General features: G+C 47.7%; 2 protein-coding genes across 2 annotated transcripts; both read right to left on the minus strand.

The window, feature by feature from the left end:
- Nucleotides 1-24,083, minus strand: Polr2a (RNA polymerase II subunit A). Its single transcript, XM_070001505.1, has 29 exons — nucleotides 23,577-24,083; nucleotides 17,339-17,471; nucleotides 17,064-17,200; nucleotides 16,792-16,965; nucleotides 16,322-16,603; nucleotides 15,817-15,978; nucleotides 15,482-15,702; nucleotides 15,220-15,352; nucleotides 13,492-13,616; nucleotides 13,152-13,362; nucleotides 12,136-12,345; nucleotides 11,882-12,050; nucleotides 11,622-11,716; nucleotides 10,699-10,902; nucleotides 9,669-9,891; nucleotides 8,472-8,655; nucleotides 7,927-8,098; nucleotides 7,735-7,840; nucleotides 7,438-7,643; nucleotides 6,289-6,513; nucleotides 5,889-6,135; nucleotides 5,467-5,567; nucleotides 3,192-3,296; nucleotides 2,927-3,109; nucleotides 2,532-2,735; nucleotides 2,170-2,356; nucleotides 1,926-2,039; nucleotides 1,639-1,788; nucleotides 1-1,555 (listed from the first exon to the last, which is right to left on the minus strand). Exons 1-29 carry the CDS (start codon nucleotides 23,667-23,669, stop codon nucleotides 399-401), a joined length of 5,913 nt encoding a protein of 1,970 aa, XP_069857606.1. The 5' UTR covers nucleotides 23,670-24,083; the 3' UTR covers nucleotides 1-398.
- A 278-nt stretch (nucleotides 24,084-24,361) lies between these two features.
- Nucleotides 24,362-27,046, minus strand: Slc35g6 (solute carrier family 35 member G6). The gene is made up of 2 exons (XM_070001377.1): nucleotides 26,940-27,046; nucleotides 24,362-26,489 (listed from the first exon to the last, which is right to left on the minus strand). Exons 1-2 carry the CDS (start codon nucleotides 26,940-26,942, stop codon nucleotides 25,476-25,478), a joined length of 1,017 nt encoding a protein of 338 aa, XP_069857478.1. The 5' UTR covers nucleotides 26,943-27,046; the 3' UTR covers nucleotides 24,362-25,475.
- Between the last annotated feature and the right edge of the window lie 99 nt (nucleotides 27,047-27,145).

Raw genomic sequence — 27,145 nt, forward strand, 5'->3', positions numbered from 1 at the left:
TTTTGGTCAAAATTTGTAAACTTTATTTAAACGTCAAAAAATAACAGAAAAAAGGCAGCTTAAGCTTTGTCCTTCCCAAAGATCATAAGTATGATCCAGAGCAGAACGCCCCTATGAAGTTAAAACATCTAATTCCAATCAAGCCTCAGGCTAGAAAGGACCTTCAATGTGGGGCCAGCTTGGGGTAGGAACCAGGGAGAACCCCACAGCTAGGTCAGAGTTCAGAGACAGCACAAGGAGAGAACAAGACAAAAAGCCCCATCCAAAATGGGATCCAGAACTTCAACAGAGAACTATCACAAGGGTTATGTACAAGGGAGCTGGGCTCATAGAAGAGGACTGCAGAGCTCCGAAGGCTGCCTTGGCCTTAGCCAGCTGCTGCCGTGCCCTTCTTACCCTCAATTCTCCTCATCACTGTCATCGGGGCTGATGGCAGGGCTGGTGAGGCTGTAGGTGGGGCTGGTGGGCGAGTAGCCAGGAGAAGTGGGAGAGTAGGTAGAGCCTTTGGGGGAAGTGGGCGAATAGGTGGGGCTGGTGGGGGAGTACTTGGGAGAAGTAGGGGAGTAGGTGGGACTAGTAGGCGAGTACTTGGGGGAGGTTGGGGTGTAGACTGGAGAGGTTGGTGAGTAAGTGGGAGATGTTGGTGAGTACTTGGGGGTGGTGGGCGAGTAAGTAGGGCTTGTAGGCGAATACTTGGGAGAAGTGGGTGAATACTTGGGGCTGGTAGGTGAGTACTTGGGAGAGGTTGGGGTGTACTCTGGTGAGCTGGGGCTGTAGGAAGGGCTGGTTGGGGTGTACTTGGGTGAAGTAGGACTATAGCTGGGAGAGCTGGGGCTGTAGCTGGGAGAGCTTGGGGTGTAGGTCGGAGACTGTGGGGTATACCGTGGGCTTGAAGGCGAATAGCTTGGCGAGGTCGGGGAGTAGCTGGGCGAAGTTGGGGAATAGCTTGGAGAGGTTGGGCTGTAGTTGGGGCTTGTTGGTGTATAGTTCGGGCTAGTAGGTGAGTAGCTGGGGGACGTTGGGCTGTAGCTGGGTGATGTTGGGGTGTAATTGGGACTGGTTGGAGAGTAGTTAGGGCTGGTGGGTGAGTAGCTCGGGGAAGTTGGTGAGTAGCTTGGAGATGTGGGCGAATAGCTTGGAGATGTTGGTGAGTAGCTAGGTGATGTGGGGGAATAGCTGGGTGATGTTGGTGAGTAACTAGGAGATGTCGGTGAATAGCTGGGAGATGTTGGGGAGTAGCTGGGTGAAGTTGGAGAGTAGCTGGGTGATGTCGGTGAGTAGCTGGGTGACGTTGGGGAGTAGCTGGGTGACGTTGGTGAGTAGCTGGGTGACGTCGGTGAGTAGCTGGGTGAGGTCGGCGAGTAGCTGGGTGAGGTCGGCGAGTAGCTGGGTGAAGTAGGGCTATAGTTGGGACTGGTTGGAGAATAGGATGGCGAGGTCGGAGAGTAGGAGGGCGAAGTCGGGGAGTATGAAGGACTCTGGGGTGTATAGCCCCCAGGGGAGCGAGGCTCATAGGCAGGTGACGTAGGCGAGTAGCTGGGAGACATAGCACCACCTGTGAAAGAGAAACAGACAACAAAGGTAAGTGATGGGAAAACTGGCTAAGGACCTAGGAGGAAATTAAGAGCGGTCACTCACCTGGTGAGGGGATGTATGGGCTGGAGGGGCCTGGGGAGCCTGGGGAGCCTGGCGTGGGAGACCAGGCAGGAGAGTACCCTGGGCTGAAGCCGCTGGCATCAGAAGCAGCACTGGGAGAGAAACCGGCTGCCCCTGGAGTCATCCCACTCCCTAGAAGGGAAGAAAAACAAGCTAAACCCAGCGCCCCTACGCCCCCTCTTCAGCCTCCACTGCCCTGACCATCCACCATTCCAGCCCAGCTGCTTCTGGATCGCCATAGGGCTTTCCTCCTAGACCAGGACACTCACCAACACTTGGAGACCAGGCACCATAGGCTGGAGTTGCACCCTGGTTCCAGGGTGTCATGGCAGGAGAGATTCCTCCCATGGGACTGGGTGCTGAGCCGAAGAACATGCCAGTAGCTGCAAAGAAGCCCAAAGTAACTCATGAGGAACAGCACCCAGGGACCACGGACACCCTCTGGCCATGGCCTGCCTCACCCCCACCTCACAGACCTAGCAGGCTCTGTGCAGCTGAAGCTATCATACTCACGTCCAGCAGCCCCCAAGCCGGGGATATTGGTGGGGATCTCCATCCCGTACTTGCACTTCTCTGCATCAAGCAGGAGGTCAAAACAGCCAGTGCCAGCTGGAGCTAGCTGGCCCAGCATGATATTCTCAGAGACTCCCTTCATGGGGTCACTTTCCCCATGGGCAGCTGCTTCCATAAGCACGTCTACCTAAACAACGAGAACAGGCCCTGTTAAACCTCTCTACACATACAACTCAAGACAACTCCACTACAGAGGAGCAACTCAACCTTCAAGGGCAGTACCAATGGCCCCCAACTGACCCACACTCACTCCCGCTCCTACTGAGCTCCTGCCTCCCACTCTGTTCCCAATCTGCTATTACCGTTTCCTCGAAGGAGCATTTCATGAGAGGTCCGGTGTCCTGGCGGTTGACTCCATGTCGAGTGATGGCCATTAAGTGGCCACGACAGGTCATGGTATCACACAAGAGAGCCAAATGCCGGTAATTGACATAAGAACCATCAAAGGAGATAACATGGTACAGCTCCCGTTCCAGGGCTTTTCGCACGGCCTCAATGCCCAGCACCTACAATAAAGGTTGAGGTGGTCAGGGCTCTGTTCCCCAGATCCACAGGTAAGTCAGGGGTCAGCGCATCTCACTCAAAAAAGATTGAAGTAGTATGCGTGGGCATGGAAATCGTCTGAGTGGAAAGCAGAGTAAGGGGGTAAGGTGAGAGTCCTTGGAAGGGCCACAAGCAGCATGCTCTCAAGACTCACCGTGAAGATCTCCACAATGTCGTTGGATGTGGTGCGTACAGGGTCCACATCCTTCTCACTCAGCACCCGCATCAAGCTCACGCCATCCGTCTCTAGGATCCACTCCTGCAGGGCCTTGAACTCTCCATCCTCTGTGATGATGATCTTTTTCTTGTTGTCTGTCTGCGGCAAGTGCATGTACACCTGGAGGGCAGAACTAGCTCTAGTCAGGTAGGGCAGGGCAGGGGATGAGAGGGGAAGAGTGGCTGGATGGGGAAAGACCAACCTTGCTAATCTGCTCGATGCCCTGCAGAGTCATATCCGTCAGCATGTTAGACTCAATGCAGCGTAGAAAAACATCATCATCCATCTTGTCCACCACCTCTTCTTCCTGCAGTAAGAGAAGTCAGCAATTATAGAACCTTCTTTTCTCTTCACTGCTCCATCCCAAATGACAGCCTTCTAAGGACTTCAACAATCAGCCATCAGTGTCACCTTGGCTCCTGTAAGACTATTGTATCATATTACAATAGTAAAAGAAACCTAGGAAGAGGCATCTATACTCCACTACTCTAACCGTTTGTTCTTTTTTTTTTCCCCTATGCTAGTATTGGGGCTTGAACTCAGGACCTGGGCACTGTGCCTTTACTTTTAGTCAAGGCTGGCACTGTATCACTTGAGCCACACCTCCACTTCTGGCTTGTTTGCTGGTTAATTAGAGATAACAGTCTCTCGGATTAATCTGACTAGGCTGGCTCCAAATTTCAATCTCAGCCTCCTGGAATGGTGAACTTGGGAGCTGAGCACTGTCCCTGAGTTTCTTTGCTCCAGGCTAGCAATCTACAGCTCCACTTCTAGTTTTTTTGTTTGTTTGTTTGTTTTGGTAATTTATTGGAGAGTCTCAAAGACTTTTCTGCTGGACTGGCTTTGAACCATGATCCTCAGATCTCAGCCCCCTGAGTAGCTAGGATTAGAGCTGTGTGCAATGGGTCCGCTGGCTTTTTTTCTTTTTCACAGCTATCATCTGGTCCCTCACAAATATGTGTGGCATTTGAGTGCTGTAGCCAGATGGATAGTATTCCCTATTCTGCTTCTGGCGCTTAGCTAAGTGCTTGCCAGGCTTGTACAAATTAAAAATTACTTCTTTTGTGAAAAAAAGGGGAAATACTGGATTACACTATATCCATTTAAGTATAAATCATAATGAAATACCCTCTTGTACAGTTAATTCAGGCCAATAGAAAAAATGGGGGGGGGGATAAAAGAGACCTCTTTTAATGTATGAGTGTATTATGTTCAGATAGTAATATTTTCTTGGTAGTAGTAGGGTTTGAACTCAGGGCCTTGTACTAGCTAGACAAATACTACCTGAGTCATATATGCCAGGTCTAATATTTTCCTAACTATTCTCTGACAGTTTAGTAGTTAGTGAGTTCTTCAGTTTTTACTATTAAAGTAGCAGACAACCAGTCATGTTGGCACATGCCTGTAATCCTAACACTCAGAAGACTGGATCAAGGTTTGAGGGGGCTGGGTGCCAGTGGTCTCAGGAGGCTGAGACCTGAGGATCACAGTTTTTTTGCCAGTCTGGGCAAAAAAGTCTGTGAGACTTTTATCTCCAATTAACCATCAGAAAACCAGAAGTGGCACTGTGGCTCAAGTGGTAGAATGTCACCTTGAGCTGAAGAGCTCAGGGACAGCACCCAGGCCCAAAGTTTAAGCCCCATGACCCAAAACAAAGCAAAACAACAAAGAGTTTGAGGGGAAAAATTAAAAGTCTGAGGTCAAACTAGGTTATATAGTTGATGATGCCATGCCAGCCTAAATGAAAATGTGTCTTTAAAAAAAAAACAACAAAAAAACAGGACGGGCACTGGTGACTCATACCTTGCTACTCAGGAGGCTGAGATCTGAGGATCACAGTTCAAAGCCAGCCTGGCCAGGGAAGTCCTTGAGACTCTTATCTCAATAAACCACCAAAAAACCTGAAGTGGCGCTGTGGCTCAAGTGGCAGAGTGCTAGCCTTGAGCTGAAAAGCTGAGGGGACAGGGCCCAGGCCCAGAGTTTAAGCCTCACGACCAAAAAAAACCAAAAACAAAAACAACCCAGCCAGCAGCAGGCATCCTCATATGCAAGCAAGTATAACTTATCAGGAGCTATGCCCAGATGAATGAAAATATTTTCACAGGTCTTGTTATATCCCCAGAGTCACACTACCTTCCCAAGGACACAGTAATTTCTCTTGTCCAGCAGACCTCTCAACCCCTGCTTTTTGAGATGTATATTGCTTCAGGAAAGTCAACAGCAATATTTCCTGGAGGAAGGCCAGCCTGATATGGTTATAAGAAGCGCCCTTCCCAAAGCCATCTGTTTTGTCTCATGGGATAGTGCTTTGGATTCCATAGATTTTTGCTGCTACAAGTTTTAACAATCATTATTAACCACTACTTCTATTTCTAAATTAGGTGGGTACAACTGGACCTTCAATGTATCTTTCCTTCTTTGGTGATTACTCAGGATTTAACAGCTAAAATGCCTGTTTTTCCTTAGGTCCTGTTTACCTCTTGCATCTTGTTCTCATCACTGTTCATAATGCGGATACGAAGGACCAGCTTCTCGGCATTATCATCATTAAAGATGCAATTCAAGTCATCACCAAAACCTAATAGGGAAAACAATGAGCCATGAGAAAGAAGATCACAATGAGCAGGATGCTTCCTTATCATTGCCCATACGCAGTTCTCCTTGCATAGGGTATTCTTTTGGCTTATCCTCCCTCAAAAAACTTGCCACAGATTCCCTCTAGACAGAGACAGGGCACACTTGATAAAGAAAGTGAGTGCAGATCTATCTGTAAGGTATGAAGACCCCAGAGAAGAAATCCAATAAGAGAGCAAAGCTGGTATACAAATGGCAGGAGGACTCAAGTGCTATGAACACAACAGATGTGGTAGCCCAGGCAGGACTCCGAAGCTGGACATACCAGCATTAATTTTTTCTGCAATCTGTTCCATGGTCAGCTTCCTGTCAGTCATGTGCTTCCGGTCCAGTTCTACACGCAACAGCCAGGGAGATATTCGGGCCACATCGAAGTCAGGCATCTCATAGTAGACATTCACCCATTCCTGGTCTTCTGCCACCACGGTGCTCTGGGGGTTAGGGTCATAGTAGATGGCTGTGTTGGCAGTCACCTTCCTCAATGTTGTATGCTCCAGGCGGCACAGAATGTCCTGGGGAGAGAAAGGGACTCATGGCACAGGCACTGGGGTAGCTCCAAAGGTCTCTTGAAATCTGAACACTGAAGGAGTCTCCAACACTTGATGCTGGGGGGAGTTTACCTCCTCTTCTTCCTATCAAGAGGTTCATGGCTCCTTGTCCCTTACCTTGGCCCTCTCCGCATCTCGAGCAGACTGGCCCAGCAGGAAGACAGTAAGTGAAGGAGTCTTTGGCTTCTTGGAAATATTGATGAGCTCTTTGAGTCGGGGCACACCTAGAGTCACATTCTTGGCAGACACACCAGCATAGTGGAAGGTGTTCAAGGTCATCTGAGTGGCAGGCTCTCCAAGAGACTGTGCAGCCAAAGCTCCAACCATTTCCCCAGGATGGGCCTAAGGAAAAGCTACCATCAGACAAAGCCAACCCTGCCTGGCTTTGTGAATGAGTTGAGCAAAGGCAGAGTGATTTAAAAATATACATATGTACACATATATGTATACATATATATGTATCAATGTGTTTTTTTTTTTGTTATTGGTCATAGGGCTGGAACTCAGGGCCTACGTGCTGTCTCTAAGCCCTTTTGCTCAAGGCTAGGACTCTACTACTTTGAGCCACAGCTCCACTTCCAGTTTTCTGGTGGTGAATTAGAGAGAAGAGTTTCTTGTATTTCTTTGCCTAAGCTGGCTTTGGGCTTTGATTCTTTTATCTGAGCCTCCTGAATAGCTAGAATTATAGGAATGTGCACTGGAAGTCATTAATTTTTTAATAGTGTATTGTTTTACTTCCTAATACATTCCTGATTTGTATCAATTCAGAGGCATGCCTATAATTATTATGATGCAACTCTCTTCTAGTTACTCCCTCCAATTCCTTCTACCTAAATTGGAATTTGGCACATAGGAACCGAAGAGTGGTTGGAGTGTGTTTCCCTAAGTTCAATCCATAGTATTCAAATACCTCCCCGCACTGCCCCTCCACCACCAAAAAAAAAAAAAAAAAATCTCTACATAGTCAAAGGCATTTTAGAAAAATAAATAATACTATTTCATACCCTAGTCATGACATTTATTTTCTGTCTGACTATCATACACTATAATCATTCGAGCCTCAGTTTTATCACTTGCCATATGGAACTGAAATCTTCCTCCCAGGATCATTTCAAGGTTGCTATGGTACAAAGGCATAATGCACCAAGGCTGCTGGTATACAGCAGACTTTCAAAGAATGAGAGCTATTATTCCAAAAGTGGAAGCTAGACAAACAAACAAATATAACACAAAAAACAAGGCCAAGGAGAAAAGTACAACACTCACAATGGCTTGGTTGAACTTGGACTCTATCTCCCCGAGCAGCCAGTCAAAAGCCTCTCCACTAAGCCGAAACTCCTCAGCCATACGGCGGGAACACAGTGTGGACCGTAAGTGGATATTGAAAAGCAATGTGGCATTCTCCTGAGCCTGCCGACTTAGGGGGTCATCCCCATTCACAATCACTAACTTCTTGCTCAGTTCCTTGACACCTGAGACCAACAAAGAATAAAGAGATCGTCAGAACAAGATCAGACTCCTATCCTCCAGACTAGTCGGGAGCCCTCCTAAGGAGTTACTTACCCTCTACCACTTTGATGGGGTGCAGGTCAGAGGGAAGACGAGGGTTGATGTGGAAGATTTTCTGAGCATTCCAGATCATGCGCAAGAGGTTACAGGGAAGGACAACCTGAGGAGGGATTGGAAGGAGGACAGTCAGGGGGCAGCCATCCAGCAAAGCATGTCTCCAGCCTAATACTTCCCATTCACATGTACCTTGCTGTCACCAGTTGGGAAGATAACCCTGAGCACTTCTCGATCCTCACGCATTCGTTCAAATTCTCGTTCCAACTCATTCTGTATATGTGCATTGCTCAGCACATCCTTTACCAGATCCTCCTGCAGAGTGCGCCGCAGGGCCCTTTCATTGGTATAATCAAAGCGGAACCTGCAAGTGGGAAAGGGAGAGTTAAGGGGACAGGTGGGGTCCAGGTTCTCATCCCTATATCAGAGTGAGGTGCCAAGCAGTGCTCTGGAGGCAAGATACTTGGCCAAGGATTACCAATAAGACTTGAGCATGTACCTGTCCCTATGTTATATTATACCATCACTAGGGACAAAGCAGGAACAGATCTCAAATCTGCCTTCATTCCTCCTCATTGAGCAACTGTTTTAGATAGTCAGGAAAATGTGCGAAAAGTTATTCACAAGTATAAGACACATTTCAGACCACCTCTTTTGGGAGGGAAAAAGGGAGGAAAACCTATAACTCAGGCCCTAAGACCCAGGGGAATGAACCACCCACTTGCCCTCCTCCTTACTTCTTCTCAAAAGCCTTGTTAGAAGGCTTAAGCGTGGCCAGGTTCTGGAACTCAACACTCTCGCCTGCCAAACCATCCTCGCCATAGCGCAGCTGCACCACCTGGTTGATGGAGTTCCTCACAGTTGCATCATATTTTACCATCACAGACTCCATGGACTTGATCAGCCGCCGCTGGATATAGCCTGTGGAGGAGATGAAGTCAACAGAAGAAACTAAGGTAAAGAGAATAAAGCCCAAAGATCCAACCTGGGGTCTAAACCCACATGGTTCCTGTAAAGCCTGCTAGTAGCCCCCTGTACTACTAGTTAGTAGCCACTTGCACATCAGGCACACACTGAGCTATACTCAAAGCCTCTCTTAAGACTTTTTGTTTTGTGCTGGTACCCAGGACACTGTCCCTGAGCTTTTTCATGCAAAACTGACATTCCACCACTTAAGCCACAGCTCCACTTCTGTTTTGTTGGTGGTTAATTGGAGATAAAAATTGCACAAACTAGGGGGGGGCCTAAAAAGAAAAAAAAAAAAAATTGCACAAACTTTCCTGCCCAGGCTGGCTTCGAACCGTGATTCTCAGATCTCAGCCTCCTGAATAGCTTCAGGATTATATAGGCATAAGCCACCAGGGCCCAACTTCCAATGTTTTTTTACCAAAACATGCTACCACCTGATGGACTGAGCACCTTGCTTCCCCTAAGAACTACCTACCTGCGCTAAGTAAACCAGGGTCTATCCGATACCACTGAATGCTCTAAAGCAATCTAAACAAGGGTTTTTGTCTTTCTTCTTTTGCAGTGCTGGGGATTAAACCCCGAGTAACACAATACAGACAAATATTGTAGCACTGAGCTCAGCTCTTTTTTTTTTTTGGTCAGTTGTGGGGTTTGAACTCTGGGACTGAGTGCTGTTCTACAGCTCTTCAGCTCAAGGATAGCACCCTACCACTTGAGCCGCAGCGCTACTTCCAGCTTTTGCTGCTTACGTGATGCTGAGGAATCGAACCCAGGGCCTGGTGCATGCAAGGTAGGCACTCTACCACTGAGCCACCTTCCCAGCCCCTCAGCTAATTCTTGAACTTTAGTCTCTAAGCTTTCCACAGAGGCAAAATATCACCTCTGGAAGTAGCCTCTGGGCTGAGAATCTCCCCTCCCCAGAGGTTTTTGAGCCAGGCAATGGAGTACCCTGAAGAAGGCCTCACCAGTCTCAGCTGTCTTGACAGCTGTGTCGATGAGACCCTCACGCCCTCCCATGGCATGGAAGAAGAACTCGGTGGGTGTGAGGCCAGCCAGGTAGGAGTTCTCCACAAAACCACGGCTCTCAGGCCCATAATCATCCTTGATGAAGTGAGGCAGAGTCCGGTGCTTGAATCCAAATGGGATCCGTTTGCCCTCCACGTTTTGCTGCCCTACAACAGCAATGACCTAGAAAATAGAAAAGGTGGCCTGCAATTAACCCTTTTAAGGCCTTGAGAATAAGGATTCCACAGTCAGCTAGATCTAAAATGCAACTGTGCATAACACATACTGGTTTCAATGCATTTACACAAAAATAAAGTTATTCTTAGGGGAGGAATTCAAAGGTGTAACTCCTCTCAACAACTAAAGTACTGCTTATCAAAACAAATATCAGAAAGGTTTTTTTGGGGGTGGAGAGAGATGGGACACAGGAATGGAGGGAGGCCTGGGCACTGTCCCTCAGCTTTTCAGTTCAAGGCTAGCACTCTTACCACTTGAGCCACAGTGCCACTTCTGGTTTTCTGATCGTTAATTGGAGATAAGAGTCTATTGGCCTTTTCTGCCTGGGCTCACTTTGAACTGTGATCCTCAGATCTCAGCCTCCTGAGTAGCGTGAGCTACTGATGCCCAGTGTAATCATTACATTTAATGAACATGATGTAAAAATAAACTATATAACATGTAAGGGTAGGGATGGGAGGGAGAAAATGGAGGAGAAAAAAGGAAGGGGTAACACTGATGATGAAGCATTGTACTTATAACTTGACTTATGGATTGTAACCTCTTTATACAACTACTTAATTTAAAAAGGAAAAAAAGGAAAAACAAAAACTTCCCAGCACATCTGTGAACTCTAGGTTCAACCTCTAGCACTGTAAGAAAATACTAATAATTTCCAATATTGTCTCCACCTTCCCCCATACACCCACCTCCTTCTACATTCCTCCTCTAGACTTCAATGTGGACCCTTACTGAAAAGACATGGTTCCTCACCTGGGAGATGTTGATCTTGGAACCTTTAGCACCAGACACCACCATAGACTTAAAGTTGTTGTATTCAGACAGAGATTTCTGGGCAGAGGAGCCAGTTTTGTCTCTGGCATCATTGAGAATGCGATTCACCTGATTCTCAAACGTCTGACGCAGTGTGTTTCCTGGAGTGGGCTCCAGCTCATTGTTATGAGCCTTTTCAATGACCTGGAAGCCAAATTTTCAGTGAGACATCAATCCTTGCTTGAACACAGAGCCTGGGCACTGTCCCTGAGCTGCTTTTGCTCAAGGCTAGTGCTCTACTAGTGCCACTACTGGCTTTATCTGTTTATGTGGTACTGAGGAACTGAACCCATGTTTGCTAGGGAAACATTCTACCACTAAGCCACCTTCCCAGCCCTTATTTTTTTGCTAGCTCCTGGGGCTTGAACTCAGGGCCTAGGTGCTGTCACTGAGCTCTTTTGCTCAAGGTTAGTGCTCTACCACTTTTGAGCCACAGCACCACTTTCAGCCTTTTCTGTGTATGTGGTACTGAGGAATCGAACCCAGGGCTTCATGCATGCTAGGCCAGCACTCTACTACTAAACCACATTCCCAGCCCCACTGTGCATTTTTTTTTTTTTTTTTTTTTGGTCATGGGGCTTGAATTCTGGGCTTGGGTGCTGTCCCTCAACTCTTCAGCTCAAGGCTAGCACTCTACCACTTGAGCCACAACGTCACTTCCAGTTTCCTGGTGGTTCATTGGAAATAGTCTCACAGCTTTCCTGCCTGGGCTGGCTTTGAACCATGATCCTCAGATCTTAGCCTCCTGAGTAGTTAGGATTACAGGCGTGAGCCACTGACATCCAGCTCCCACTGTGCTCTTATTGATGTTAAGTCCAAAGTCCTTGAGAGCCTATTCTTCTCTTCCTAGCCTTTCCTCTTACCTCTATTACATCCTGTTTGGCCTTCTTAATAGTGTTCTGAATGTCTTGGTAAGTCTTAGAATCAGCAATAGAGTCCCCAATGCCAATGGTATGACCTAGAGAGAAAAAGAAATATCAGCACCATATCTGGACTCCTAACCAATGAAGGTACAACAAAATCCAAGGAAGAAAAGAGAAAGGAATGGAAAAACAAGAGTAAGAAGTAGACTCCTGAGTGAGAGAGGACCAAGAGAGGGCTTGGTAGAGCCCACCATACTTGCCTTCAATGAGAAGCCAGTTGTTAATGACAGTCTGAATGTTGGAGTAGAAGAGGCGAGTGATGTCATGGCCCATCTCTAGGTAGGAGATATGGACCAGAGAGCCAGCTGAGGTACCAAGAGACTTCTTACACAGAATTCCCATGATCAGCTCCCCATTCTCCACCACTACCTGCAGACAAACACCAAAGTTTTGTTCTAGTTTCTCATGTCCAAATCCAAATCCTGGCCCCATATATCCAGAAACCAGTCCCTACCTTGGTGTCCCCAGGAGAGATATGTTTATAAGGGCCACTGTCTTCATCATCAGGATGGGTGCTGTGGGTACGGATACAATTGATGTGGCCAGGTATGATGAGGGAGAAGATCTGTTTGCCTGTCCACAGGGGCCGGGGCTTAAGGATAGCTGGCTGTGGGACTTTCCCATCCCATGTAGACAGGAACATTAGGAGGTTCATCACTTCACCCTATGAGACAAATATCAAGAAAGATGCAAAATCAGACTTCAGTCTCACAAGTGAAGAATGTTAGGAAGATTCCCTGCCCAAGGAAGAAAACCAATTTAAGAGCTAAAAATGATGCCAGAAAGTGTCTTCTAAACTTTCAGTTAAAAAGAAAAGTTAAAATATAACTGCTTAAACAATTAGCTTATGCTAGTTTTAAGAAAAATATTACAGGCTCATGTATGTAATACTAGTACTCGGGAGTCTTAAATCTGAAGATCATGGTTCAAAGCCAGCCCAGGCAGGAAAGTACATGAGACTCTTATCTCCAATTACCCCCCCCCCCAAAAAAAAGCCAGAAGTAGACCTGTGGTTCAAGTGGTAGAGCACTAGCCTTGAGCAAAAAAGCCCAGAGACAACACCCAGGCCCTGAGTTCAGCCTCCAGGACTGGCACACATGAAAGAAAGGAAAAAAAAAAAAAAATGGAAGGAAATAAGGGAGGGAGGCGAGGGAGGGAATAGGGAAGTGAAAGGAAAAGAAACAGATATGCAAAATCTTAACAAGGGTTCATTTATTTTCACCTTTATTTTGCAGGAATACTTGAAATTACACAAAATTTCAAGGAACTAAATGGAGAGTTAAAGCCATACACTATTTCTGGCCTCTGATCTTTCCTAAGCACTTTTCTTTCCACCTTACCAGGTAAGTCTCATTTATAGTTCAAAACAGGACAAGGAAAAAAAAATACCGTTCTTCCTCCCTGGTCTCCTCTTGCCAACCCAGAGACCCCTCTTGAACGCCCACCCAAGCCGACTGTTAGACTACACACCCGCTCCAGAAAGACGTCTCTCTTTGTGAATTTGCGTACTGCCGTGAGTGTGTCTTGCACAATACCCATGACAGGTCGATTGCTTTGGGGGGTGACAATCATTCGAGGCACCATAGCTAATTCCTGGATCTCTGCCCGAGTCTCCAGAGACTGTGGCAGGTGCAAGTTCATCTCATCTCCATCAAAGTCTGCATTGTATGGAGTTGTCACACTGCAGCAAAAGAAAGAGAATATTCAGAGTTGGGAAGATGTCTTCAGTGACATTTAAGGAGCAGTGCAGCCTGCTCCCATGTTAACCTGCTTCCATCCCAGCCAGTTTCCCTCAGTCAGGGAAACTGACCTAAGATTCAGGCGAAAAGTAGACCAAGGGAGGATGCGAACCCGATGCCCCATCATGGACATTTTGTGCAAAGTTGGCTGACGATTGAAGATAACAATGTCTCCATCACACATGTGCCTTTCCACCTAAGGAGGCAAGGTACAGAAAAAAGCTCAGTCAGCTAGGCATCAGAGCACACACCTGTAATCCCAGCCCTTGGGAATCTGAAAACAAGATTACAAATTGAAGGCCAGCCTGGGAAAGTGAAACTGTATTTCAAAAGAAACGTGGGGCTGGGCACCCAGTGGCTCACACCTGTAATCCTGGCTACTCAGAAGGATGAGATCTGAGATGTCCGTTGAAAGCCAGCCCTGGCAGGGAAGTCTGTGAGACTCTTATCTCAAACTGACCACCAGAAAACTGGAAGTGGCACTGTGACTCAAAGTGGTAGAGTGCTTGCCTTGAGTGCAGAAACTCAGGTACAGTGCCAAGGGACAGTTCAAGCCCATGACCAAAAAAACACATTGGGGGGTGGAGGCATAGCATAGTTGGTAGAGTGCTAGCCAATGAGCAAAAGTGCTCGTAGGAAGTTCAAGTTCCAGTCTTTGACCAAAAAATGAAAGAAAGAAAAGAGCTCAGTGAAGAAAGTATGCTAAGAATTCAATTACAATGTACCCGAGTCCCTTACAGATTGAAAAAAATAATACTGTGGAGTTATGCCACTTGAAATACCTGTCAGACACCCCCCCACTTTGGGCCAGACACTAGGTTGTCATGGGTAGAGATAAAAAGCAGGACCCAGGGGCTGGGAAGGTATCTCAGCGGTAGAGCACTTGCCTTGCATGCCTGAGGCCCTGGGTTCGATTCCTCAGCACCACATAAGCAAAAAGAAAAAAGATGAAAGTGGCGCTGTGGCTCAAGTGGTAGAGCACTAGCCTTGAGCTGAAGAGCTGAGGGACAGCGCCCAGGCCCAGAGTTCAGGCCCTACAACTAGACCCCCAAAAAATTTTTTTTAATTAAAAAAAAATTAAAAAAAAAAAAAAGCAGGAACCACCAATCTCAAGGGACTCAGTCTGAGAAGAAAATAAAAAAACAACAAATGTGAAACCTTCTGCATGATTCTGCATGGATCCCTTTCCCCTTGCCCTTGGGTTGATAACATTCCACCTTGATGCCAGTGGTGAGCAATTACAACAGACGTGGGGTAGTAGAAACCATTTAAAAAGACATTCAACAAGTCTGGATCCTAATGAACAGTAGTCACAGGTGGTCAGCGCCCATTCCAGAAAGACTACTGCTCCAGTGACTAAAAAAGATCTGGCCTAAGCCAGGCTCTAGTGGCTCACTCCTGTTATTCTAGCTACTCAGGAGATCTGAGGATCATGGTTAAAGCTAGCCCAGGCAGCAAAGTCTATGAGACTGTTATCTCCAATTAACCAGCAAAAAGCCAGAATTGGAGCTGTGGCTAAAGTGGCAGAGTGCTAGCCTTGAACTTTTAAAAAAGTTCAGGGACAGCACCCAGACCTTAAGTTCAAGCCCCAGGACCAGCACCAAAAAAAAAAAAGGGTGTGGGGGGAGTGGAGGTGTGATTTAAGTTGTATAGTAGTAGCCTTAAGCAAAAAAGCTAAGGGAAAGTACAGTAGTCCTGAGTTCAAGCCCCAATATTGACAGCATGCTTACATGCACACGTGCACACAGGCGCGCGCGCACGTGCACAACACACACACACACAGCCCTAGTGCTACATGCCTTATAGCCAGTCTGCAGGTGAAGGTCACTGGGTTTGGGGTGGAAACGCAGGTCAATTCGATCACCATTGTCTCGGATGATATACTTGGCTCCTGGGTACTGGCTGTTCCCTCTGCGCACTAGTTCCTGTAGTCTAGGAAGGAAAAAAGTACTCTGAACAAAATGATTCCCAAAGAGCCTTTGCTGCCCTCCTCACCCTAAAGCCCTAAGTAGAAGCCCCCAACACCCACCACTCTGGACAGGGCTTTGGACTGGGACAGACCTGTCAATGTTAAAGGGGGTGACAATCTCCGCGAAGGTCATGTTGGCAGCAATGGAGCGAGGCACGCCAACTTGGTCAATGGACAAGTTGGGGTCGGGAGTGATGACAGTGCGGGCTGAGAAGTCCACTCGCTTGCCCATCAGGTTCCCTCGCACCCGGCCTTCCTTGCCCTTTAGACGCTGCTTCAAGGATTTGAGGGGACGTCCGGACTTCTGCATGGCCTGTGAGGAAACATGACCAGGAGGCAACCCAGTCAGTACTGGGCCTTTCTCTCAGCATTTGCATTGGCCCCCACCCAGGCTCCTATCCATTGGGGTGGGAGTGTGGAGACGCACACGGGGCAAGCCGGGCAGTTCATTGTCCACCATGGTGGCCACATGGAACTGGAGGAGCTTCACATCCTCTGCGATGACGTGGGCAGCCGCTCCGTTCTGCTCATTGCGCCGCAGCTGATTGTTGATCTTCACAATGTCAGCCAGTTTGTGGGTCAAGTCATCCTGAGGTGGAAAGTCAGTATCATCAGAGTACAGCCACCACCAAATGGGTTTTAAAGCTGGCATTTGCCAGGCACACAGTGGAGCTCTCCTCCTCACACCATACTAGGAGTCAGAGCCAGGTCTGCTCACTCTCATTTTACCAATACAGAAGCACCCCCCCCCCCCCAATAAACTTTAACCATGCTAAACGTCTCCTTAAAGTTGCACAGCTAACAGGCAGCAGGGCACTTATTTTCCATGTCAGATCTACCCATCTACCCCTCAGCACATGCCCCTCTACAAGGATCTCTCCCCTTAGATACCTAACCATCTATCCAAAAGGCAGAGTCCTAGAGCCACTGACCTGGTTTCGAGCAGAGCCCTGCATCACCACAGCAGGCCGCACAGAGAGCGGGGGCACTGGCAACACTGTGACAATCATCCATTCAGGCCGAGCATAGCGGGGCTCCATGCCTAGCACAAAACACTCCTCATCTGAGATTCGCTTGAAGATCTCATGCACTCTCTCTGGGCTCAGCAAAATCTTCTTCTCCTGAGAGTCTTCATTCACATGTTTCCATTCAGCATACAATTCCAGGCCTGAACGTCGAATTCGGGGCTGGTACCGCCCACAACCACCATGACCCTTCAGAGACAAGAAGATCGTAAGTTCCTCCATGTCCAGCCACTTTTTGCCATACTAGGCCAGCCCTCTCAGTTCTTCTGTGTCCTTCTGGTTTCTTGACCTTTCTACAGCATTCTCTAGCCTCCCTCCAGGCCTTTATGTTCTGTTCCAGGCCCTTCCTTCCCCCAGTGTCCGCTATCCCCAGTCACCTTCTCTTTGGTCAGATCCTCATCACCCTCAGGCTGTTCCACACCGAACTTGTTGTCCATCTCCTCCCCGCCCTCGCAGATGTTTTTGCCCTTGCAAAGGTCGTAGACGTGTGTGAGCCGCTTCTTGGGCTGTCCCTTGGACTTGGCCAGAATGTCCTTGATCTTAGGATTGTTCTGGAAACAAAGCAAAGCATGGTCAATTGAGTTTGTCCCCTTGTTCCTCCAGTTAGTAGGCTCCCTCCCTCCTAAGCTAGGGCCTATGCCCCACTCACAGAATCGACAAGCAGTTTGGAGCAGAAGAAGCAGACACAGCGCAAGACCTTCATTGTCTTCACCAGGAAGCCCACATGAAATACAGGCTTGGCCAGTTCAATGTGGCCAAAGTGGCCTGGGCACTCTGTCATGTTTCCTATGAAAACATACATCTTGTTACTTTCATCCTAGCTCCCCCTCACTGCAGAGACTAGGTCTCCAGGTTTCCATACCAGCCTATTAATAACTCAAGCCTCAATCCTTCCCTTTGGGATCCTTCTGGCCCGACACTTACCTGCACATGTCTGGCAGCGACCAGTCCGTTCAATCACTCCTTGCCTGGGATCCATCAGCCCCCCAAGCTTGGGACGACCTCCCTCGGTGGTCTCTGGGTATTTTATACCTCCCTCTGTCACCGACATCCGTTTCTGTGGGAAAAAAAAAAAAAAGTACAATAACAACTAAATAGGATTTCTAGTTCCTTTCTAGCCTTCATACTAGAACTCTAAGAAAACTCCAAACTACTGGGTGATGGCGGCTCTTACCTACAATGCTAGCACCCAGGAGGCTGTGATCTGAGGATCAAGGTTCAGAGCCAGCCTGGGCAGACAAACCTGCAAGACTTATCTCCAATTAGCCAGTAAAAAGCTAGAACTAGAAGAGTGTCTCCAGTGGTAGAGCACCATCACTAAGAGAAAAAAGCCGAGCAAAAGTATAAGGCCCTGAATTCCAGCCCAGTACCAAAAAAAAAATAAAATAAAAAAAGTAAAAATAAAAATAAAAAGGCTGGGCACTGGTAGCTCATGCCTGTAATCAGGAGGCCAAAATCTGAAGATTAGCTTGTAGCCAGCACAAGCAGTTAAGTCTGTGATACTCTTATCCTAATTAACTATCAAATAAGCCAGAAGTAGAGCTGTGGCTCAAGCACTAGACTTGAGCAAAAAAATCTCAGGGACAGAACACAGGCACTGAGTTCAAGCTCCAGGAATAGTACCAAAAAAAAAAAAAAAAAAAAAAAAAAAAAAAAAAAAAAACCCAGAAAGGAATCCCTGAATTATTTATATAAGAACCGTGTTTAACTTGGAACAAGAAGATGAAAAGACTGGTACGCTTATAACTCTGGAAATGCCAAAGTTAAGTATCACAAGTCAAAAAGCCAGTTCCAGTCACCATGTACTCCAAGAGTAGGAGTTATACGAGAATGTAATGGACTCAGAACTCTATAGAATTGCCTACCTCTACAATGGAACCCCAGACTTCTCTCTAGGATAAACTCTAGGTCATTGGTATCTACAAGATTTAACTACAAAAAAATGAAAATTAGGGGCTGGAAGGTAGCTCAGTGGTAGAGTGCTTGCCTTGCATGCATGAGGCCCTGGGTTCAATTCCTCAGTACCACATAAGCAGAAAAAGCTGGAAGTGGGGCTGACTCTCAAGTGGTAGAGTGCTAGCCTTCAGCTGAAGAGCTGAAGGGACAGTGCCCAGGCCCAGAGTTCAGGCCCCACGACCGACCAAAAAAAAAAAAAGAAGAAGAAAAAAAGAAAAATTATTCTTTTGGAAGAAGGGGTGGGGAACAATGCTTTATTTCCTCTTCTAAGATAAAACAAAGTCCATGAATCTGAGGCTCTGCGGGAACCTCTCTGCATCTGCAACCTATGTTAATAATATAGGTATGATGTCCCAAACATGCCCTGCCAACTCTTCCTCAACTCCTCTCGATCAACAAGGCACTCAGATACAGTTCTGGCTCTTTACCACTTACTCCTTTTCTAAAGGGCCTGAATTGCCTGAACATTTCCACATCCAGATGGATATGCTAGGAGAACCGGTGCTTGGACAGTTTGGTAGAAGTGAACACTTGGAATCCCTAGAAAGGTGGAGCCAGGACCCGGGTTGAAATCAGGTATGCTTAAGCCCAGGATATAACTGATGCTCAATAAATGGCCACTTTTCACCAGAGGCAGGTGCTGATGGTTCATGCCTGTAATTCTAGCTACTCAGGAGGCTGAGACCTGGAGGATCATGGCTCAAGGCCAGCCTGGGCAGAAAAGTCCATGAAACTCCATTTCCAATTAACCAACAAAATGCTGGACCAGCAAAAAGCATGAGGTCCCTGAGTTGAAGAATGTATAATATGACTACCTCAAGGAGATAGACCTGATGTGTGATTAAATTCTCAAGGCTATACTTCACCAGCTGCTTGGTATCCTATGAGAAATATGAAGATGACTTGCTCATGGTGAATAAAACTTAAAAAAAAAAGTGAAAACAGCTGGGCAGTGGTATCTCATGCCTGTAATCCTAGGGGCTAAGATCTGAGGATCATGATTCAAAGCCACTGGACAGGAAAGTCCATGAGATTCATCTCCAAAAACTAACAAAAAAGTCAGAAGTGAAGGTATGGCTCAAGTGGTAGAGCATTAGCCTTAAGCACAAAAATTCAGGGACAGCACCCAGACCCTGAGTTCAAGCCCCAGGACCCAAAAAAAAAGAAAAAAAAAAAAAGAAGAAAAAGAAGAAACAACAGACATGAAATTTGGCCACCAGAACAGACAAAACACAAGAAACCCAAGTATAATCATCCTCAATACTTTTCACACCTCACTCTGCTCAAACTTTATGCTCAACAAGTCAGTAACCTTCCCAATGATTAATTCCACTTCCAGCCACTCCAAAACTGGACCAGGGACTCTCCAGGAAGCACATGCTCTTCCTCAAAGAGTCTATAGGAGTTGAGGGTATGGCTTAGTGGTGGACTGTGTAGTTTATCCTACATAAAAACCTGGGTTCAATTCCCAACATTCCCCATTCCACCCACCCCTCAAAATAACTTTTTTTTTTTTTGGTCAGTCATGAGGCCTGAACTCTGGGCCTGGGCACTGTCCCTAAGCTCTTCAGCTCAAGGCTAGCACTCTATCACTTGAGCCACAGCACCACTTCTGGCCTTTTCTGCTTATGTGGTGCTGAGGAATTGAACCCAGGGCCTCAAGTATGTGAGGCAAGCACCCTACCACTGAGCCACCTTCCCAGCCCTCAAAATAAATATTTTAAAAAGTGGCAAGTGGGCACCAGTGGCTTATGTCTGTAATCCTAGCTACTCAGGATACCAAGATCTAAAGGATCAGAGTTCAAAAGCCAGTCCAAGCAAGAAAGTCTGTGACACTTGTCTCCAATTAACTACCAAAAAGCTGAAATTGCAGTGGTAGTTCAACTGGTAGAACACTAGCCTTGAGCAAAAAAAGCTCAGGGACAGTGCCCAGGCCCTGAATTCAAGCCCCAGGACTAGGGGAAAAAAATCGGTATGTTTGGTTAAGGGATATAAACACTGACTGATAAAATTATCAGACTGTCCTCCAAATAGGTTACCAATCTATCCTTCTACTAATAATGTAAGAACATGTTTATTTTCCCATATTTTTGCCAGTAGCAAAAAATCAGATTAGAGGAAAATTTTCATTCGGGTTTTTACTAGTAATCCTATTTTACTGACCACCTGTACTTTTGTGAAGTCTATTCAAAACTTTTATCCATCCTCATTTTCTAGCAGATATATAATTCCTGATTTTTTTTTTTTTTGGTCGGCCATGGGGCTTGAACTCTGGGCCTGGGCGCTGTCCCTCAGCTCTTCAGCTCAAGGCGAGCGCTCTACCACTTGAGCTACAGCGCCACTTCCGGTTTCCTGGTGGTTTATTGGAGATAGGAGTCTCACAGTCTCTCCTGCCCGGGCTGGCTTTGAACCGCGATCCTCAGATCTCAGCCTCCTGAGTAGCTAGGATTACAGGCGTGAGCCACCAGCGCCCGGCCTCCTGATTTTTTTTTTTTTTGTATCTGGTACTGAAGCTTGAACTTAGGTCCTGTCATTCATTTGGTTGAGCATACCTCCATTTCCATATTTTTAACTGAAGAGTTTGGAGGATTTGTCTGCCCAGACTGGCTTCAAATATGATCTCAGATCTGATTCTCAGGTCTTAGCTTCCTGAGTAGCTAGAATTATAGGCATAAGCCACTCCACCCAGCTAATTCCTTATTTTTTGTATGTTCCTTGTATATGTATTAATGAATCTAGTGAAGCTGGCCATGGTAGCACATTCCTGTGAGGTAGAAGAGGATGAATAGTTTAAAAATACCTCTTAAAAAAACCAAAAGCTTAGCCAGGCGCCAGTGGCTCACGCCTGTAATCCTATCTAGTCAGGAGGCAGAGATCCAAGGATCATGGTTCACAAAGCCAGCCTAGGTAGGAAACTCCCTGAGACTCTTAACTCCAATAAACCACTCAGAAAACCGGAAGTGGCACTGTGGATCAAGTGGTAGAGAGCTCACCTTGAGCTGAAGAGCTGAGGGATACTGCCCAAGCCCAGAGTTCAAGATCTACAACACACACACACACACACACACACACACACACACACACACACACACACACACACACACACACACACACACACACACACACACACACACAACCAAAAACACAAGAGCTGAGCCTGGTGCCAGTGGCTCACACCTATAATCCTAGCTACTCAGAAGATATCTAAGGATCACAGTTCAAAAACAGCCTGAGCAGGAATGTCTATGAGACTTCTTTTTTTCTTTTGTCGGTTGTGGGACCTGAACTCTAGGCCCTTAACTCCTCAGCTCAGGGCTAGCACTCTACCACAACACCACTTCCAGCTTTTTCTGTTTATGTGGTGCTGAGGAATTGAACCCAGGACCTCATGCATGCAAGGCAAGCACTCTACCACTGAGCCACCTTCCCAGCCCCTCTGAGAGACTCTTATCTCCAATTAACCACCAGAAAATTGGGAGTGGTGCTGTGGATCAAGTGGTAGAGCATTATACTAGAACTCAGGGACAGGGGCCCAAGCCCAGAGTTCAAGCCCCATGACCAACCAAAAAATAAAAAACAAAACAAAACAAAAAAGACAAGGGCTGAAGATGTAGTGAACACTTGCCTAGCATATGACTTTATTTCTTTCCTAGCATCAAGGGGGAAAAAAAAACTAGCCTTGTTATCACACTGCAAATACTGCTTAAGCTTTGATCCTCTATTAAAATAGAAGTGGCTCTTATGTTTATGTAATAAAACAATGTCACTTAGTTATTATTAAGGGTTTCTACATCTGGTATCAGTCCTCAAATTCTGTATTTTTCTGGTGCTTTCTATTCTAACACTATTTGAAATTTATTCTGTGTTACATAGGATGCTGAGCCCTAACACAATTGAGCCTCCTCCCCTAACAAAAATGCTTCCATTCACGAACACAGTGGTTCTCTCTGCTATCCTGTTAGTTCTAAGGAAAAAAACCCAAATTCCAAGTCATCAAAAGCTCTCCCCTAGATTATCCTCCTCAGTAGTCTTCCTTGCACCTATCCTTGTTTCCCATTAAGTTTTGGGTTGTTTGGTAGATAGGGTCTGGCTTTGTACTTCAGGCGGGCCTTGAAATAACAATCCTCTTAGCTCAACCCCCAAGTGCTGTTCCCCGTTTTCAAAGAACAACTACAGTAGCATACATTTGTATGCATAATGTTACATGTATATATAAGTTGTTGTTTCCTGCTTATAAATGTCCAATAGCTTCCTACTGAAAATAGAATACTGATCCTCTACAATGATTTACAATATCCCATGGGTCCAGCTGTCACATACCCACTGAACCTCAGCCACACTGGCCTTTTCCACCCTCTATAGCATAACCAAGTTAATTTTTCCACCATCTCTTTTGCTCGTTTCCTTCACCTAAAAACAAAACAACAAACACTATTGCCCTAGAATATATAGCTGAGATGATTACCATTTGGATAATGACATTTTCTCAGGCCTTCCCAGACTGTGACACCATCTCATTTAAAGTAGCCCCATGGTGGAGGTGGAATGTGAGTGAAGGAAGTGAGTTTGAACAAGGTACATTGTATGCACATATAGTTATGTTAAAATGTAATCTTCTTGTACAATACATTGATGTTTTAAAGAAACGGGAAAGTAAAACATGAACAGTTCCACCCTAGTTATGTTCCATAACATTACCTCCTTTCATTTTATTCAAGGCATTTGTCATTAACTGTTTTATTCATTTAACCTTGTATATTGTCTGTCTTTTCTTCCCTTGCCCACGAGTGCTCTAAGAGGCAGTCTTTTGTCTGGGTTGTTGCGCTGTGTATCTATTTATCCCCCATCGCCTACTGTGTTGTCACATAGCAGGTATTCAACGAATACATGGAGGAGGAGGGTAAAAACCTGAGGTTGGCATCCTAATGAAACTTGTAAAGGGCCCCAAGGACTCAACTCGTTGAATGTCGGTTATTCTAAAAGAAAGACTCGGTAACCCTCTCTCTGCCCTGGACAAACCCTGGGCAGGGAGCTAAGCTTGCTTAAATCCTTTTAATTTAAACTCTGGCAACCCTGAAGCTAGACCTCGCAAGGCCTCGGCGCCACCAATCCAATCATCTCGGGCAGGTCACCCATAAGCAGTGAGAACAGCCACATTTCCCAAGACACGGCCGGGAAGCAACAGCAGTGAGGCGGCACAGCTTACCAGCTCATCTGGACTCAGAACTCCGAACTGCACTCTCTTGATGGTGCGCAGCGGGCATGCGCTGTCCCCGGAGGGGGGGCCACCCCCGTGCATGGCGAGGCGGGCGCGGTGCGCAGGCGCAAACCTCGCTACAAAAAGCCTGCGCCACCTCCGCCTAGGTACTCAGATCCCGTCGGGGCGGCCAGCGGGAAGGACCTCCCCGAGTAGGGAGGAAAAGGCTGGAGGAGGGAAGGGGAGGGGGAAGGGAAGGAGGCGGAGAAACGAAAAGGAGCGAAAGGAACCGTTCTATCCCTTCGCGAAGGTTTTTCAGCTCCCAAAAAGGAAAAAGAAAAAAAAAAAAAGCGGGGAAAGGAGGAGGTTTTGGGGGGGAAGGAGGAAGAGGAAAAGGAGTAACGAATAAATAAGTAACCGGGCTCCTGAACGGCAGAGGTTACGGCAGTTTGTCTCTCCCCCTTCCGGGAGCCACCTTCTTCTCCAACCGTCCCGGCCGCGCTCTCGGCGCTTCTGAGAAGCGAACTGGCCGAATGACGCCTTTTATAGACTCGCCCCTGCCTTTTCCCCCGCCCCTTCCTTTCCCGCCCTCCCTTGCGCTACGGGGCCGACTGCGCCGGCCTGCACGGAGCGCGCGCTGGAGCGGTTGGTCCTTCCTCCCGGGCTCCCTTGCTTGGGTGAGCTTTTGAAATGACTGGAGGGGTGTTCTCCTAATCCCACCTCTTCCCCTCGCCAGCCCCCCGCTTAGCACTGCCATTGACAGTTTGAAAAATCAAAGATAAAGTTAGGCCGCCTTTATTCTATTTTGGAGTAAAGTATCATCTTTAGCCAAAAAAAATAAAATCATTATTCCCCCCCCTCCAGGTAGAAAATGGTCTGTTCTGCGAGTCGGTGGTGGAGGCGGGGCCGGTCGGGTCCTCTCGAGTCGATCCCGGCGGGGGGGGGGAGTGAGCTGGAGAGGGGAGGGGGAGGAGCGCCGTTGGTCATGAATATTCAGTCTCAACGCTGAATATGTATGAGCAGATCAAGATGGCGAATCCAACTGCTGGTCCGGAAGTAGCCGCTGTTTGTCGAGCGACCTCCGGGGGATAAGTGGACGTCTTCTGGACTTTACTGGAGTGCTTGTACCGAGTCTTGGACCCAGATCCCCCCAGCCTGAGACGCTCCAAGAAGCCTCAGCTCGAAAGCCTGCTTTTTGGAAGGACTGGCTGCTGTCCGAGAGAGATCACGGGACTGCTACTACCCGGGGGGGGGGAGGGCGCGGGGGGGGCGGGGAGGGACAGAATAACCACGGGGCGAGATATGAAAGTCCTAGGAACGTTAAGGGCCGAGGAATTCGAACATTTAGGAAATCCTCCACTTCTGGAATATATTAGAAACAAACTGGGAGGCGGGGATCCCAAGGGATTCTCCAATAAGAGCGATGTAGAACTTCACACCCGCTCCATAGCCAAATACCCAGTGATCCTTGTTTGATGTTAGTGTCACGTCACCACCCCAAGGGGGGGGGTGGGCACTACGAAGAGGGAAGGAAACTGTCCTCCAGGGGGAACAGCAACACTCCCCTCCCCCCAGCAGCTGCTGCCTATTTGCCTGACCACCTGCACACTCCAGCCCATTGCTTTCTGCTGCCCAGGGAAATTCTCCCCATGGCCCATAGCTAGCCTGCCTCAACCCCTTGTATCTAAGAGTACGCCTTTAGTTATGTCCTGATTCCCAAAGCCCGGGTGAGGTCCCTTGGATCCCAGACTTGTTTTCGATCTTCCAGGTTTCCCCCCTCCACCAAGTCCCCAGTCACGCTTGAATCCCCATATCAGTTCTTTTCCAGGCACTTGTTCTCCCATGTTTGTATTCGTCTCTGCTATTTACCCCTGCCCCCCCAAAGTCCCCAGGCACTCAAGTTCGATCTCACTCTTCCACCTGCCCTTGCTTCTCACAGCTGAGGTTCTGGGCGGTGATGATGGCAATGCTACCCAACACAACTCCTGCTCCCATGATGTCAGAAGGTGCCACGGTCTCATAGAGCACGTAATACTGCAGCATGAGGGCAACCACCACCTCAGAGTGCAGGACAGCGCACACCAGAGCAGGGTGGGCCTTGGTGACTGCATAGCTCACACACACAAAGGACACCAAGGCAAGGATCCCTACTGCCCCCACACAGCTCCAACTCAGAGGATCATTAGGTAGCACGGGGGTCTGCAGCACAAACAGTCCTGGCACACAGCCAATTAACCCCACCAAGCCAAATAAGAAGGCCACTGTGGGTAGGCAGGAGGGGAAGTGCAGGGAGCGGTAGACCAGAAGCCCCAGTGACAAGGCCAGGCCTCCCAGGAAAGCCAGCACATAGCCCAGGGCTGTGTAGAGGCCCGTGGTCCCCTCCTGCAATGTCCCTAGTCCAGGTCCCACGATAATGATCAGTCCCAAGGTGCTGCCTAACAGGCCACACCAGTCATAGCCGCTGAGACCCTGGCTCTCGAGGCAGAGTGCGAGGAGGGCAGAGCACACGGTGGAAGAACCTTTACGAACTGTGGCAGCGTTTCCTGCAGGTACCACCTGAACTGCACTGTAGGCACATCCGATGCTGAGGACATTGAGCAGAGCGTGGAGGAAGGCCCGCCCCCGGAAATCAGGAGGTCCTAGGAGAGGGTCACCACGAAGCTTAAGTAGCAGGGCAATGGGAAGGTGGAAGAGGCATCTACAGATGAGCAGCTCCAGTGAGGGCAAGTGGGAAGCCTGGTAAGCCATACGGGAGAAAGGACCCACAAAGCCAGCAGGCAGGCCCCCACCAAGCAGGGCTACAAGTAGGCCCTTGGTGGCATCGGAGGGCCGGCAGCGCTGGTTCGAAGGGAGGCCAGGCGGACTGGAGGATGGTGATGGCTGGGTGAAGTCAGGCAGGTTGAAGTAGGGGTGACTGCCAGCCTGTTAAGGAGAAAGGAACTCAAACACGAGAACACCTACAGTCTGGCGGATTTAGGGCAGCTTAAATGCTAGACTGATCTGAAATTCTGTCTGTGGGATAGTAGAGGAACTTGTAGGAGCTCAAAAGGGTCTGAAAAATAGATTATGTGGTACAATGTAAGCCTTAAGTATCTAGGGGGAAGCAGGGAGTAAACAGTCCCAGAGCATCATGTTTTTCTGGGCAGGTTGTTCCTGAGAGGGGAAAAACAATAACTGAGGAATGTTCTGTTGGCAAGTGGGGGACAGCTTCCCATGTTGTATATCTCTGTGATATCACAAGCTCTAGGGACTTCTGGGTGTTGCATTTGTGGGTATGTCTAAGACCACTGGGGAGTTTTAGGGGAGAAGGGGAAAGAGGATGACCAGGATCAGTGTTGCCCTTGCTACACCCTCTGTTCCCCCCATACTCACCATCTTTCCTTGGACTTCCTCTCTCCTCCTGGCTCAGGGGGCCTGAGCCCCTCAGAGCTCCAGCCATTGTGACCTGGTTGGAGTGGGGGTAGAGTTCTTTCCCTGGAACCTTCCTGAGGGGGGTGGGCCTGTTTTCTCATTAATTCCAACTGTGTGTTTTATATCTGTCCCTCTGTCTGATTCCTTTTTCTCATTTCTCTTTATAA

The sequence above is a fragment of the Dipodomys merriami genome, unplaced genomic scaffold (assembly GCF_024711535.1).
Source record: "Dipodomys merriami isolate MVZ:Mamm:240054 unplaced genomic scaffold, mDipMer1.0.p SCAF_59, whole genome shotgun sequence".
Classification (NCBI taxonomy): Eukaryota; Metazoa; Chordata; class Mammalia; order Rodentia; family Heteromyidae; genus Dipodomys; species Dipodomys merriami.